At 34.1% G+C, this 17867-nt stretch overlaps 1 protein-coding gene across 2 annotated transcripts; it reads left to right on the top strand.

Moving 5' to 3' along the window:
• Positions 1-2089: 2089 nt before the first annotated feature.
• On the top strand, positions 2090-16847 carry LOC112689522 (solute carrier organic anion transporter family member 5A1-like). Of its 2 annotated transcripts, none has more exons than XM_025563279.1 (12): positions 2090-2588; positions 5890-6113; positions 6580-6816; positions 8657-8848; positions 9083-9253; positions 9359-9487; positions 9652-10012; positions 10731-10881; positions 10953-11113; positions 12607-12710; positions 13127-13228; positions 16210-16847. In XM_025563279.1, the coding sequence occupies exons 2-12, from the start codon at positions 5903-5905 to the stop codon at positions 16404-16406; spliced, it is 2016 nt and encodes a 671-aa protein (XP_025419064.1). In that variant the 5' UTR covers positions 2090-2588; positions 5890-5902; the 3' UTR covers positions 16407-16847. The 2 variants fall into 2 exon arrangements, with proteins under 2 accessions (XP_025419064.1, XP_025419065.1); XM_025563280.1 differs by having other exon boundaries at positions 2091-2588; positions 9083-9223.
• The last annotated feature ends 1020 nt before the right edge of the window (positions 16848-17867 follow it).

The following is a 17867-nucleotide window of genomic DNA, read 5'->3' as shown; positions in this document are numbered from 1 at the left end:
CGATTGTGTGTCACTATTTGGGCACGCTCCGTTCGCACCTATCACACGGGTTTCCGACCATCATCATCAGTGCCACAAAAACCGGGTGTGCAGAGTGTGCCGCACACACGGGCCCCAAGGCTTACATAAATTTGGGGGAACCCCTAATCCCAGACTGAAATAAACTACACTTTACAAACACACAATTATTTAATAATAAAAAGAAAATTTTTTAAAATTCAAGTAAGGTTATTAAAACATTTTAGGATAATATAATATTTATTTAACAATGAGTCCATTGAGTAGGCATACAACATACCTACCTAAACTACTTAAATAAATTTACTACATAAATATGCAGTGAAGTATAATATGCAACAGTTATAGGTAATTAGTGTGACATATGAATGGTTATGCCGAATAAGGGCTTATGTCGGATTTCTCAACTTTTCAGGAGCGCTGAAAAACAATATTTAACTTAATATTATTAATTACAATGTCTTTTGGAGTGACATGGGCCCTTCTTCCACTGTAAAGTTTTAAAATAAAAACCTGTTGCATATGTAAGTGTATCATGTTTGTTTAATGAATAAGAAAAAAAATAATTACAGTTATTAAACGATATAACATATTTTGGTTATAATATAATTAAATGATTAGTTACGAATGATAACAAAAAAATGACGCCACGTCTATATGACATAGGCTCTTTTACTACTGAAAATGCTGTCATTTCTGTATACATAGGCAATTCTCGTGGCTTCTAGTGGCTTCTTTCAGTATAAAAAACCATAGAAACGCATTATACACCTGATATATGACATTATTCCATAAAAAAAAATGTTAACAAAATCCGACATAAGCCCTTATTCGCCGGAACCATTCATATATACATATATCAAAGAATATTAATAAATATATATATATATAAATATTAATAAATGATATATTATATCATACACTAACTGATGTGGAACGTGTTTTAAAACCTAAAAAAATTAATACTTAAAATGAACAAAAATAAATCCTTGGAAGAGGCCCAATATAATTACCGCACACGGGCCTCCTATTTTGTAGTTACGGCATTGGTCATCATAGACGCTTTGAACGGCGGTTAGGTTAACCAGAAATAATACACAACATTACGTGTACCGTTGTCGCTTTGTCTCTTTTCTGAACTCTCGTACATATTACACATAGAAAAAAAACCCATTTAATACGTCGGATAAGAATGTACGATTTTTTTTAAAATACAATCAATATCTTCATTGAGACAGGCGCTTACTGCGACTGACGACTCCGAGGATATGTTTTACACTTAGTTAGGATGGACACGTTCTTATTAAATAACTTATTAGAACAAACTATTACTAATTTTTTTCTTTTTTAAATAATACACAGTATAATGTAAAACCATTACCATTTTTTTATTTTTTAAATAATACATAGTATGTATATGTTATGTATAATATAATATAACAACCTTGTAAGTTGTAAATGTGAAGTATGCATCATTCTACATTTATGTGTTAACTTTAGTGTAATAAATAAAATGTATTACCACGGAGTTTTTATTCTGTCTAGTATCCCATTTAAAACGCTTTAAAGGTGTGTCGGGCCGGATCCCGCGTAACACGTGTAAAGAGCGTATTGTGCGGGATACTGCCTATTACACCATCCCGCATAATACGCGGTCTTAGGGCTTCCGCTTCGAAAGCGTCTTAACGAGGTTTCACTGTAAACACAATATACACGTGCGAACCTCCTCTGCATACGTGTTGATCAAGCGCGTTACGATAAATTAAACGCGTTTAAAAGACGTTTAAAAGACTCGACTTAGTAGTCGAGTCGACTATTTGCGAACGTGCGCACAAAGGCAACGCAGTACATTATATTATTGCTATGTTGTTGTTGTTGTTGTTGTTATTAGCGAGTCGTCCGGACAGGACGACGGAGGACGGGAGCGGACGTCATTCCTCCCCACCAAGGATCGTCGATCCGCATAGGACGGATAACGGGTTACCGCTGTTATCTACTAATTGCACCGATACCAACACCAGCGTAACCGCTACAACTAACCGCTACTACTTCTATTACTCATAACACGCGCGCGCGCTCTCGAATAATACGGAAATGTACCTCCTTTACCGCGACGACCACGACCGCGATAACCGTTGCCGCGAGCTCGCGCACGTCGGCGACGAATCGTTTCGGTAGGGCAGCAGCAGAGCAGTTCGGGTGTGAAATCCATAAGGCCGCGAGAAAAACGCGGGACGAGCGCGTATCGTCGCGTGACCGCTTGTACACGACGGCGGCGCAACACGCCAACCGGGTCGCCCGCGCGGTTCGGTTTTGTTTTTAAAACTTCCGTCGGAGTTCGGTGACGATAGCAATATGACGGGTGTGTGAATCGCGCCGGAAACGTCGTGTGAACCGCACTACGACTGTGTGGCGTCCGAGTAACAACAATTTGAAACCGGCGACGACGTTCGCGCGCGTCCCTCGCCCGGGTCGCAGTAACGTTACGCGGTCCCCCCGAATGGTGTACCACTAACATTACGTTTCGCCGTGTCCTCCCGAGTTTTGTTTCGAAAAACGACGGTGCGCGCGTAAGTATAATATATACGTGATGGAAATGGAGGAAAATGGCGTTGACGGCGCCGAAGGGAGGTTTTACTAGGATTTGTTTTGGTGGAGCCAAACATTTTTTTTCTCGAACCCCTTAATGCTCGTATGACGTAGTTTTCTATTCTTGTGTGAAAAACATTTCCCTTAGTATGGATGTTAAATCGTCGAAGCGTCAACAATACATTGTTGTTTATTAATTTATTATCATATTACAATAGTAAACTAAGTACCTACAAAACGTAGTATTGAAATTAAAGATTAAAACACCATGCACATTATCACGTGGCAGGGAGCGCTTGTTATTTAATTTAAAAAATTAAGCGACCATTGAATCGGCTCCTAAAATTAGGTTAGGTACCTAATCGAGAACTGAATTGGCTACCAAAACAGGCAATATTTTTAATTGGCTCCCAATATAATATTCAAGGCATAATGTCTCCAAAATTAAAGTTAGACTTTTTTTGTAACATAAAGATTTATTTATTTTTGTTATTTTTAATTATACATTCAGCATAGTTAAAAAATATATCTACTGCTTATCATGTTCACGTAAAAAGAAAATTTAGAAATTTTTGCTAATTTTTTTCTAATTTTGTATCTTTCTTTTTTTTTTATGGAATATTTTTGTTTAAATTTAAGTTTTTTTAAAAGACTTATTTGCGTGCTTATAATGATGTTTTTAAGCGCATAATTTACTGATTTTATGTGCCATAAGTCCCGGGCTCTGATTATAACTAAATATTATAATATTTTATTACCGAGTACAGCTGTTGTGATTTTCCAAGAACAGGTCTTGTTATTATAATTTTTATTACATATTACGGTTTTGCTGTATAATAAATATTATATTGTTTTAACATTCTCAAACATAGAATACAAAAGTACGTTTTTAGTACGCATTTCAGAAATCACTTTTCAGTTACCTAATCTAATCATAGAAATGTAATTCTTTCTTAAATTACATTCATGCACAATTCAATATGTTTATATTTAATTGCTTAATTGCCTTAAATATTAAATATAATCAATTTAATATACATACGTACTGAAAAAATTAAACCATAACAATCATATTATCTTCATTATATTATCATATTATTTACAATATTATATTTAAGTTAGTGTGGTCAGTGGCGTTTTCAGGAATTTTTAATGAAGGAAAGGGGCTCTGAAAATTTACTAGAATACAAAAGTGAGGGGTTTTTGCCCCCCACCCTCCATAGTCATAATAATTACAAATTTTGTACCGTTTTAAAAAACTACATTATCACAAATTGTCACCCAATTGTTAAATTGATAGCACGGTCATGTCATAGAACATGTTCTATGGTCGTGCTCCAATCCAACTTGATAACCGTGATACTAGTAACTAATGACGTATAAACCACTAAATTATAATCAATAAAATCAATAATCAATTATTATTAAACTATTGGAATAATTTTGAAAAAATACGTACAATAGGGGGAGAGGTTCAAACCCCATGACCCCCTCCCCCGTGAGTATGCCACTGAGTGTGGTAGAGGTGAATAAAATTAACTTTTTTGAACCATGCTGATATTTTAGTGTAAAGCTGTATAAATGTTAATAACCGAAAAGTTTGTATTAGTTTAAGTTTAAGGTTTTAATTAATCATTAATTTATAGTGCAAGGTATTAGTTATCAGAATTTTAAAACTATTCATTAATAGTATAATACTTCAAACGTGTTGTTTGGAGATTTCTGGACGAATGTAATTTCAAATAAATGCTCATTATATTTTTATTATAATCAAAATATTAGTTTTCTGATATTAATTAATATACATTTGCAATACATATTACATGATTCTAGACTAATTACAATCATTTGAATCACATGGTTTATTTTATACAATATTTTTAAATATTTGCTATTAGAATCGTTGGTCGTATCATAATTATATTTATCATATCAAATGAATGATTTGGAGGGAGTAGTGTGTGCACTCACACAAAATTGCAAATTTTATCTTTAAACTGTAGTTGACCTAGGTTTTAATCGATACTTTGAACTTAAATCTAGGTCTTTAGACTTAAACATTTAATATATTTTGTTTGCTAGGTACCCCATTATATTTCAATAATTACACATATTATCAAATTTTCTGAAATCAAACTATACATTTTCTACAGTAGGTTTTATTTTGAATAAAATAATCACAATTATTGTTTGTCACGTAAAATGTTCACATAACTTTATAAAAAAACTGAAATATTCTCCATCTCGTTTATATATACACTATGCCAAGAAACCTTTAATATTGACAAATTATATCAAAACACATACATAATGCACATAGCTAAATCTTCAAAAAACAAGAATATATAAAAACGTTTATCTAACTCATATAATAACCATATCGAAAAGCATAACCGTGTATGATAACTTTAAGCCGCGGCGGTGACTTGTGCGTAATACTATTATTGTTCACTGTGCACAAACTACTGAAATCAATATAGTTTAAAAACACTGTTCGTAAAATAATTTTCAGTAACTTAACAAAAAATATAATCTTATAGCCTTTTAGTCAGTACTGATCTCAAACATATTAGGCATCGGAAAATCGGAATACAGTAAAAATAAGATCGTTGAAACTGTATTGTCAATGCCTATACAATTGCCTGTTTGACTGTTTACCAAAATGTTATTCAAATTTTAACACAATGGCAACCATTAACCGTATGTTCATGAATAAATCTTTTACAGGTTATTATTTTTGCCGGTTACCAATGAAAGGCAAACGAAAATACACTGAGAGTAATGATAATTTAAAATATAAATATGCTCTTAACGATGCGTATCATCTACGTATGACACGGCAACCACGCGTCTTATGAACTTCGTATATGTGATAATAATTAAATAATTAAAGCGCGGATTTATATGTATTTGCATATTTATTCTGATTGGTCGTATGATATGCTGTTAGCATAAAATTTGTTTAATAACATAACGATTTAAACAATCAAATTTTAATAAAGCATATTTTTTAATATTTCGGTATTTACCCATTTATTTTACTTTATGAGCTTATTTTATATTTTTGTTTGGTTTTTAATGCATATACATCCGTGCTATAATAATAATGTATTCATTTAATAAGTACACACTTGACGCACATCTTGATGTATGATAATTTTTTTTATAGAAAATACTAGAAAATACTACACTACCCATCGTTGTTTATATATATCGTCTGCGATGCGTGGCTTAAATCAAACAATTAATTTGGATACATAATTTTTTTTTTTTTTTTAATAGAAAATTTAATAAAATGAGCGACAAAACGTCAGAATCGACTGTAGAGGAAACGCTCTGCGGAATAGGGTTCTTCAAGCCTAAATGGCTTCAGGTGTTTGCCAGTAAAAAAGCATATGTGATCGTATACGGGATTTTGGGATTCAATCAATTGATGTTGTCTTCGTATTTCAACGGTACACTGACCACAATGGAGAAAAGATTCAAGTTCTCTAGTCAGATGAGTGGTATGTAAAATGTGTGTAATAAGTGATCAAGTCGTAAAAAATAACATCGGATAATCGTCGATAGCATTTAAAGAAAAATAAAATGTTCTTAACCTAATCTTATTATTTTTAACAACAGAAAATACATTGTTGTTTGAAACGCGCGTTATTTATACAATCTGAAATTTCAAACCTATAAATACGAAATATATTTATAATATACGGAACGATTGTACTAAATTAAATTTCAATGTTAATAGCGTGTACAATGCCCCCCCCCCCCGAGTTTTGTTTGGTGCAATACTCATCAATAATAGCTCTTTGCCGCTGATGCGCAATAGGTTCGAAAATTTCAAACTCATAGAACCAATTGTTCATTTTTCTTCAATAACTCTATGTGCTAATCTCACGATTTTCCTAGACGATTAAACATAAATAATATAATTCAATACGTACGAATTAATTCTTCATGCGTATAAATATGCAGGTATCATTTCAAGCTTCTGGGATCTGTTCTCACTTTTATCGTTCCTAATCACGTCGTATTTTGCTGGCAAAGGTCATCGGACTCGATGGTTAGCCATCGGTTTCATGTTCATTGGTCTATCTTGTTTTATCCGTCTCTTGCCTCATATTATCTACGGGCCAGGCAAGGAGGCCCTTCAATACACCGTCGAATATAGCAACAACGTGAATTCGGCTTTATTACTGAGCAACATGACAAGTGAGTGTTGAAGATCATTGTCTGTATCAGTGTTTTTTAAACTTTTTAAAATCACGGTACACCAGAAAGTAATATTTTTTCATGCGGAACACCTGAAAAATTATCATCTAAAAAAGGAAGGTACACAAAACATGGCGATTAACGGTTACATTAAAACAATGCATTTAACTGCTAAATGCAGCAAAATGTAAATAAATAGTTTATTATTGAGGAGGTATAATAGCATCCAAAAAGTAACATTATATCTGATTTTAAGAACAGGAAAAATAATAATAAAATTAGTGCATGAATCTTAATAGGATGGATGAGCTTAAATATGACTGCATATACGTATTATTATATATGTATTATCTACTCGTATATCTGGTGTACCTATCATTTGTTAATTAAAGTATTAGTGTCGACGTCAAATTCGACCTATTTCGATATTTTTTATTAATTATGCACTGTCGGTTTCCGTAAAAATCGTACATATTCCTTTTTTGTCAAATGAAAAAAGTTAGTCTAGTATTTGAATAAAATATTAAAATCGTACATTTTAAATTAGCTTAACAAAATAATTAAATATATAGGTATTACGGCTGCTTTATACAAACCTAACATTATACCGTTTTATAGCTGAATCGGCACGTATGCCTGATATATTATTATACAATGGGGGATTTACAGCTCACGACGTTAACGGTCGATTACAACGCGTAGATCACCAGTTGACATACTACTATCTTAACGTGAGAAACTTATAATCTGAACAATAACAAGTACGTGTTCACCATTTTTCAACGCTATGTTCCAACAATCAGGGGTATACATATAATTAAATATTATATATTCTGTATTTAAGTAAAAACCATCATTGTGTGACTCATTTGATAACTATATATTTTACGAGATTGACAATCCCTTAAAATCCCGCATAGGACTAAAAATATTAATCAAGGATCTTTAAAGCATCTAGAGCAGAGATAGTAGAGCCAGCTATATTGTAAGGATCCCACAAGATAATTCTATCGCCGGACATTCGCTATTCTAAATGAACACCGAATAGTCATGCTACATAGGTACGAGTATATACAAAAAAAAATTCAAGGTTTCAATAACTTTGTTTTATTTTACATAAATTACTTTATTTTTTAAATAGGTAAATGTCTTACTATCATTTAAAAATTAAATTGAAATGGTGGAAATTACGATATTTTATAGGTATCTTACGACAAAAAATTATTTTCATTAAATTAATTATTAATTATTTATTGTATACAATAAAAAATTAATTATATTTTTGATATTTCTTGTATGAGTAACTGTGGTAAAAACAAATATTATAACTTTTAAGTATATAACAACTATTTTTACTTTGTATTCAATTTACGGTATTTTTTTATTTATAAACAAAATTGTAATCGTACAAAAATAGAATAAAAAAATGTCAAGATTCTTAATATATTTATTGCTCTAATTAATAATTGTAATAAATACAATGTTCCAATGATATTCAGATACAGGACGAACATTTTTCATTCGACAGAAAATCGAGTAGATGGAAAAGGGAAAGGTACATTTAGGCGGAAACGGGTAGCTCCAAGAATATTAATCGGAGCTAGTAATGCGCATATACCATGAAATCATCTCCACCCCACAGGCATTATAATACACAATAAGATGTTTCGGGAAATTTAAACTACATCCCGCGATGTAATCGTATATCGAATTTTTTTTTTCTTTCTTTTCTTGTTTTCTTGTTTTTTTTTTTTCCGTTAAAGAGTCGTTGTTTATCGCGAATGTACTAAAAATCAAATACTATACGCTTGCGTGTGTTCATATGTGATGCGACGAAAAGAACAAAACGACAATCTCTGCGACGCCGTACCAGCGGTGGACGACTGTCGAAACGAACACGGATGGAACATGGCGGCCGTGCTGTTGTGCGCGACGAACGCGATACTCGGCATGGGCTTTTCTCTGTACTGGACGTGCGGCGCCGCGTACCTGGACGACAACGTGCGCAATAACGTGATGCCCATGCTGCTGGGTAAGTTTATCGGCAACGATTTTCCTTACGGTTTTCCTTTTCTCCGGCGCGAACGAATGCAGACGCACCGCACGTGTCGCGGGGGCTTCGCTTTTGGCGAGGGCTCGTTCCTCCTCGGATAACCCTCGAACTATAGATCCTCAACGTCCCGTAACGGCTCAAGCGCACGACTGCCGTGGTGAAGAATAAGAGTTGAACAAAACGATTGTAATTGCCACCAACATTGTGTTTCAGCGATCGTGCATTGCATACGAATGTTGGGGCCCCTGTTCGGCTACATGTTGGCGGCGTACACGCTAACAAAATTCATCGAACCTTCTCTGACGCCGACCATAACCAACGAAGATCCCAGATGGGTCGGCGCATGGTGGATGGGTTGGTGTAAAATTTGCACTCTTAAAATCCGTAAACGGCAATTATGGTTCACATTGATTATGATACCAGACGAATATATATAAAAAAAAAAAAAAAAAAAAAAAAAACGAAAAATGATTGTTTCTCAATTTTTAGGTTGGACGCCCATTGGCATCAGTTGTCTCGCGTTCTCGACGACAATGCTACTGTTTCCGAGGACGTTACCGAGAGCGGCTGCCCGTAAAAAAGAAAAATCCGAAAAAATAACGAAACCCATTTCGACCGGTGAGTACTGAGTTACTGAGACCGGCGCACGGTTTAACAATATACGTACTCGAAACTACAGTCTTCGGACGAGGTGCAAAAATATTGACCGAAGTGTGTGTGGTGTAAAAAAAAAAAGAAAACCACGAAATCCATCGCACAGTGCTGTGTGTCATCTGTTCCAGATTTCGTAACGTCCATAAAACGGATTCTGACCAACCGAATACTGTTGTTCGGCTCGGCGAGCAACTCGTTCTTCGTGCTGGGTCTGATAGGGTACTGGACGTTCATGCCCAAGTACATGGAAACACAGTTCCGGCAGACGGCCGCCAAGTCGAATTTCGCGTCGGGTGCCATAGGCATACTGAGTTCCGGTCTGGGCGTAATCACTTCCGGCATGATCATTTCGAAATTCAAACCGCCGCCCCGGTCGCTGGCCCTCTGGAACTTCGTGTCGCAGTCCCTGGAAGTCATTGGCCACCTGCTGTACATATCTCTCGGGTGCACGATGGACAATTTGCACGGACAATGGAACTCGGATAGAACGTTAGTAAGCGAAATACTTGTTCTTGTACAACGCGTGCACCTTGTTCCGTTGGATTCGCCCGGAAGAAAATTTGATCCGCACGGGTGAACGTTAAAGTCGCCGTACCCGCTACTCCTCGCGATCCGTTCGAACAAGTCGTCCAAGTCGGACGAACCATTTTTTTTAAATTACAACACACGAACAGTGAATCGTGATATGTTGCGGACATGACATTAAAAATATTTTACTCCCAATTTTTCTGACTGATATCGCGATGATTTAAAATGATTTAACGACTTTTTAAGATGACAGATCGACAGATCAGTTGCACAATGCTTCCGAAGTATTTCGACTTCAACACGTACTTCGCAATGAAATTTTTTTTCCTCGTTTTCATATTTTTACACCATATATACGAGGTTAACCTCGTATAATGGGAAAACAGTAGTCAATTAGTTGTGTACTAGGATTAAAAATATCCAGTTGAAGTTCAAAAAACGAATTAAAACTATTCGTGTCGCTATTGTACAATCCTTGAAGCAATAAGCAACACGAAATTCGCGATTGGGATGGGCTGCGGGAACGTAATGATCTTAGCGGGACTGACGATAGTTCGAGGGATTTTACGTGCCGTTTGGCATTACTGTGTTGCGGTCACATTACCTAAATCATCCAAACTTCACTCATCTCAGTTATTCAGACGCCGCACTCGGTTAACACCCGAATGTCCGTTTACAGGTGGAACCTGACCATGGACTGCAATGCGGACTGCAACTGCGGACAGTCGATGCGCTACAATCCCATTTGTTCGTTTGACCGGTCCACGACGTTTTATTCACCGTGCTACGCGGGCTGCGCCCAAGAGTCAACGGTTACCGGTGGCGTTAAAGTGAATTATATACCAGAAACTTGTATTTCTCGACACGTGTATTCTAAACCGGTAACCATTACTTTCTACAGACTTACAGCAACTGCACGTGCATCGGCGGTTTGGGAACGGCGAACGAAGGGACGTGTCCGATCGACTGCACTCGAGACTTTATCATATTTCTCGTAGTGATGGGCATGATGAGGTTCTTGTCGTCCTCCGGCCGTGCAGGTTCTACCATTATCCATTTCAGGTGCGTGCCTGTTTTTAATTAAAACACAGCCAATGGGATGAGGGGGGAGTTACTTCGATGATTTTTGCTTCCGTTGAATTTCAATAATTCGTGATACTTTGTTTTCTACGTGTTGCACGAAATCTTTTATTATATTAATTTTAATTCCTCTCGTGTTGTTATTTCCTTTTACCTAACTGCCTCAAAAACTTTACCCTTAATTTATGTAAGTACCGCAGCTAAGATATCAGGTTAAGAAATTGCAGGTATTTTTGAAAATGCAAAATCGCATTTGTAAATGAAAAATGCTAGATCGGTTTCACTTCCGCCTATGAATTCGGGAGTGAATTTCAAAGCAGTAATAAAATCTATCTGACTAACCATATTTGTTTGTCTCAACGTTCGGTTTGAATCTATTAAATCTCGAAACGACTTACCTCTATTCTCTGAATTTAACTTGTCGATTAAAACTAAATCCGCTGAATCAAGTTTTTCTACATTTGGGTTCTTTCCACTTAAACCTTCACTCCTAATACACATTTACCGAGTATAAATATCTTAATTCTCAACAGATTTGACAGATATAATAGTACAGGATACTGCACACACACAATTAATTATTTAAACGACGTAACACGTTCTTCGTAAGCTTGGGGTGGTTGTGAGAAAGGTAGATTTTTAAAATAATCAAACAGTCATGTTTAAAACTTGTAAAAGGTATTTATATAATAAAAGTATAATATTTATTACTTAATAAAAACGAAAAAATATTTAATATACCTTACTGCTATTGAAAAAAAACCACTTAGACTGGATATGACTAAATACTAGCTATAGCTTAAATAAGTCCGTTAACCACTTTTTTATAAATACTTAATTTTCAATTTAATTAATTAATTATGATAATAAAAAATAAAATTTAAGATTTATTTTAATTTTACTTACATTTTTGTAATAGTTTAAACACAAATTTTCTCAAAAAATACAATTTAGAGATACTTACTTGATTTAAAACTAACTTTATATACAACATTTTTGCAATTACCTTTTACAATTTAATTAAATAAATAATTGCATTGAATTTCGAACTCTAAGGAACTAGTAAAACCTTTCTTTTTTGTTCATAATCTCGTCCAAGTTCTGCTGTATGAATATATCAATATTCACTCTTAAATCAGCTTAAATAATAAATATATTACGATATTTGGTTTTCACGTAATAATAAGTAAAAAAAGGTTGTTTGCATTCATACGTTGTGCAAAATAAAGTTACAACGTCCAAAAAAATACCCAAAATTTTAAACTACTATGAATTTAATAATTTTAGCCGATTTTGATTCAGCAAGACTTGTTAATGATAATAATGAAACAAAAAAAAAAAAAGAACAATTAAATTCTATCGATGTGTAATCGAATGTTTGCGGTAATTAAACAAATACACCAGTCTGCATATTTAATTAGATGTGCAACGTGAAATACCGTGTATTGGATAACGTTGAATCGTGTTTGTTTCAGGTGTGTAAGACCAGAGGACAAGTCGTTATCATTGGGTTTCGCGGAAGTGGTCTTGGCACTGGTGGCGTTCTTGCCCGGTCCCGTGATGTACGGCACAATCGTCGGTAAGTACTCGAAACAACGATCAGTGGCGTATCATTTGAGGGGGTCCCGGATCTCAACCCTTTCCCTCCCGAAGAAAAAAAAGGGTCAAAATTCGTAAATGACTTGCTACGAAGACACATAGAAAGAGAACATTAATTTATATCATGTGGTTGTAATGTTTGTATAAAAATGTTTGATTAATAGTATAATTATTAATTCATACCATGTATGTAATTTTTATATTATAAAATCAATTATTTTTAGAAAAATATTAAGCCTCCTCCCTACGCAAAAAGTTTGAATATACGCCACTGGTCACGACGCTAGCACTGCAGATGTAAACACTACTGGGCACGTGCCCGGTTTAAAAAATTGAAACGTCGACCGAGTGTAATATACGAGTATATTATAATCGTTTCTAAACGTTTGCCCACAGACACCACGTGCTTGGTATGGGGTAGGAAATGCGGGACCAACGGCAACTGTTGGCTGTACGACGGAAACCGATTGAAATACTATTTGAACATTACTAGTGCCTGTGAGTAAAATTCATTGTATTTTATTTATTTTTTACACTCGTACACACAAGGTGTAACAGAGATGAGTTGTGACGCTTTAACTATACGTTCATAATGGAATGTGACAGACGTTTCTGTTACCTACGCTCCTGCGCAAAATATTACCAACAGAACGAGGTCGATTTATGACGGTAGAGATATCTCGTAGAAGAATATTGTCGAGACGATGGTGATATTTGGTTTTCGAAAACTTTCACGGTGTTCCGTTTACGAAACGAATTCGATTGTATTATGCTTTTCGCGTACCGTCATTCTGACCGCGAATTCCGTTACATCATTCGACGACGAACTCTTTCGATGTCTTCGTGTTGATTACAAACGATGAGGACGTACCTGTTTCCACGATCCCCGCCGCCCGTCATTGTTGGATTAACCGTTAATCCATCGCGAGTTGTGTTGTTTTTGTTTTTGATCGCAGCAGTTCGACATTATTGTTCGAGCATAAAAAAAACGCTTTGTTCACAAACACAATGCACGAACACGTGGATACGTAAAATATAATACGCAAAACCGTTTGATAATTGTACTCGGTGTTCTAGGAAATATTCAGATAATTTAATTTGAACTCTCGTGACAATGAGAACTTTCATGGTGACGTATGTCTCAAATAATTATGCATGACTAATTATTTTACACAACATAATCAGAAACCTGCCTAGGAGGGGCCTATCATTATCAAAATGTTTGTCTGATCTAACTTGATTATGGGAACTACCTTTGTCTAACAAAATTTTGAAAAATGGTTAAACTAATTACATTTATGACACTGAATACCTTTGCCGGGACATGAATATTTATGACTTTGGCCACAACGACTACGTATGCGACTAGAGTTACAATTTTTTTAATTGTTACTATTGCTATAATTACCGTACATTTTCTTTAAACCTTCTCTTACTATTCTAGACCAGAAACTAGATAATAGACCCGTATTTCGGGCTGGCTAAAAAATAAACAATAAATAATTACATAAATATCAAATAAATATGAAATTCTTGTAGCCAACCATTCCAGTTTTGACATATATTTCCATATAAAGATAGTTGACTGACATTGCCAATAGGACCTGATCGTGACCATATTTATATTTTGATACTTAAACATTTGATCATTATTACACATGGATTGTTTTTTCGGTTCATTTATTGATTCATAATTTTCTGATTCGGAATTATCTAAATTATCCTTTTTCTTCCGACCCATAACAAATCAACACCTTTCACTTGATGTCATGTTCTATTTTATTGTAATATTGTTAAATAAACAAAACCCTTTTTGGAGGACACTATATTATTTATTAGAAAAATCGGTATTACTGCACAAAACATGTGAAACGACGATGACTGCCTATTAACCATAATGTTAATATTAGGAATTTGTAGTTCATATACTATACTATATTCGTAAGTACTACAGGCCAAAGTGACCCTTGGCTTCCAAAACAATATCCAAAAATATCCAGTTCCATATACACATCTGTTGTAGATCCATCTTTACTTCATCTATCCATCTACTCCTTGATCGTCCTTGTATTTTTGTTCCTTTGCATTACATTACGTGTTTTGGTATTCTTTCCTCGTCCATTCTTTCCACATGACCCAAACATCTGATTCTGTCTGATTTTATAAATTTTACTATATTTTCGTCTTCTAAAATCTGATCTATTTCATTGTTGCTCTGTATCCTCCATCTTCCCTCTTCATTCACCGCTCCATGTATTTTTCTTATTATTTTTTTTTCGAATATCTTTAACCTGTTGAGGTCTGCTTTTGACAATGTCCAAGTTTCAGCTCCATATCAGACTACAGGTAGAATAAATGTTTTATATAGGTTAATCTTAGTAGTTTTCAACTACAGTTTTGATTTTAGGAGTGTAATATTGGCAAAATATGCTCGGTTGCCAGCCATAATTCTTCTTTTAATCTCCTCCGACGTGTTATTACTGTTATCATGGCCGTAACTGGAAAAAAATTTCGGGAGAGAGTCTAACATTATTATTTAATACAATTTATATTTAATAATAAACTATATTCACCGCTAAAATGTTTCTACTTTGGAAATTTCGGGGGGGGGGGGGGGTCCGGACCCCTGCCCCCCCCAGTTACGGCCTTGACTATTACTAAGGGAGAATCCAAGATATATGAGCTCTTTTACACCCTCAAAACTATATTAACCAATTGTAATGTTCTGCACCCTGCAGCGTGTATGCGTTGCGGATAGTCACATGGACGTCCATATTCTTATGGATAATGTATCGTCGGAAACTCAGTGACTCAATTCAATCAACTTATCAAATTCAATTCACGAATGCTGATTCTCCAACTGAACTGATACAAGACTCTCAAGTGTGGTTGATAACCACAGATATATTATTATATGTTTATATAATTGTGTTGATATCAAATTCCAAATCCAAACATAGGCGTGTTATGTTATTAGGTAGGTACTCGTGTGTGGTGTAATGTAATAAATCATTTGTACATTTCAAACATGATTTCGACGAGCAAAAATCTATGATAATGGGTAATCGTAATTAGTTTTATAATATGAGATTGCGGTGGGCCGATAACGATCAAGTGAACAATGAAATATCTACTATAGGCTTGCGAATCAACCAGAGCTTCCGAATTCAGAGAGTTGAGAATTGACATTCGAGATTTAATTCAGACTCAAACAAAAGAGTTGGAAGAATTGAGAGTTGATTCACTGATTCAACTCATTAAACTGAGCTGAGTCGAAAGATTCGATCCACCAAGATGAGTTGAAATTCCCATCTCTAGTTAATATGATAACATTTCTGATAAGAATATTACACTACAACATAATCGTAATGTGTAAATGCAGTAATCATATCCTTATGATCCGGTTTGGTTCAATTCAAAAAAAAAATTTTATCCGTGACATTTTCATCATCGTTATTCACATTGTTCGATGTTCGCAGGTTTCCTGACTGTCGGCACATTGTTGGACATCGGCGTTTGGTACAACGTCAAAGACTTGAAAATCTATGATGATGATGGTGACGGTGGAGGCGGTGGCATCGGCCACAACGTTGACGAAAAACCGTTGCCGGTGGACACAAACAGCAATACTGACATGGTGAAATTCAACAGTTCGTCCGGCAACGTGAAACTGTAAGAGGAAGAAAGAATAAGCTCGCGAACTACTGCATTACTTGTACATATTTTTCTCTGCGTATAGTTCTCGCTCGCTTAAATAAAATATCGAAAGGAACACGATATGTGTGAATGTGTATGCCGATTTTATGAAAATGTGTCAAAACTATTTCGTGAAATCGAAAACGTCCGTGTAGAAAAGCGATAACTACATATTTTTTTATAATTGTTCTTTTGGTTTTTTGTATTTTTTTTTTTTTTTTTTTTATTGGATTCTTTATCCGTGTAAAAACAATACTCATTCGTTTATGAAATATACCACGTTTGGTGCTGTTCGGTGGCTTTTTATTTTCTCGGATTTCAACAATCTATAAAGAAACTAATAAACTGAGAAATCATGAGAAAAATGTATTGAAAAAAGTTAGTTTAATTATTATTACATTATATAAACCAAGATATTTATTTAAAATGTATGTGTTGGTTTTTACATTCCTTAATTCCAATTTTTTTTTTTTTTGTACAGTAACAAGATAGTTAAAAGAATTTTTTTATCGTACCTATTTGATACATGAAAATTGTAATTCACTCGTTCATTTTTATATGAGATTTCATATATTTTTTAAGAAATACTCGGATTATAAATTAATAACGTACCTGGGTTCATTATTACATCTTATGATGAGAATCGCCCAATCACGTAGTATTATGAACTTATTAATATTTATTATAATGTTTATCGCATAAAGTAATCATAATACGAGAACTTAAATATAGTATAATATATTAGTATTCTGGTAAATATCTCTCTTAAACGACAATTTTAAACGTTTACATTTTAAAAATATGTTATTTTTATAAATTAACTAATAAGGTACACCAAGACATGTTAAAAAAGAATAATTTGATTGCATTAAGTATAATAATTCATCATGAAAATCAAGAAAAATAATTTAATTAAATATCTTATTTTTTGTATTTTAATAAGCAATCAACGTTGTACCTAGATTGCCTATACAAAGCGCCGCTCAACATATGTGCTTGAAAGCCATTTGGTTTTTAATCTAATCTTAAGATGAAAACAATACCATTAATTTACTAAGTAAAAAGTAACATGAATTAAATTGGGGGAATCTTACTGATAATTTAAATTTAAAGCTTAAAACGTAAAAAAAGTGAAGAGAGGCGCTAAAAAAATCTAAAAGCGTCTACAGGTGGCCGGAAACTATTTAATTTAGATGAAAAAAATTACAGATTAAAGTAATCATAAAAAACATAAATGTAATTTAAATTTTTTTTTAATGAATTAATGAAATTTTTATATTTTAATTTTACGTAATCACCAATAAAAGAAAATTAATGTTATGAACATATATATACAGGAGTAACCACTTCATATATGTTTATTTTTTATTTAGGTGTATATACTTTGCCTGGTATACTAAAAACCTACAGAGACTATAAATTATTATAAAGTTAGTTCATA

The sequence above is a fragment of the Sipha flava genome, unplaced genomic scaffold, assembly GCF_003268045.1.
Source record: "Sipha flava isolate LNK unplaced genomic scaffold, YSA_version1 44_pilon_pilon, whole genome shotgun sequence".
Classification (NCBI taxonomy): Eukaryota; Metazoa; Arthropoda; class Insecta; order Hemiptera; family Aphididae; genus Sipha; species Sipha flava.
Note: the sequence above shows the minus strand (reverse complement) of the source record. Positions and strands in the feature narration are given on the sequence as shown.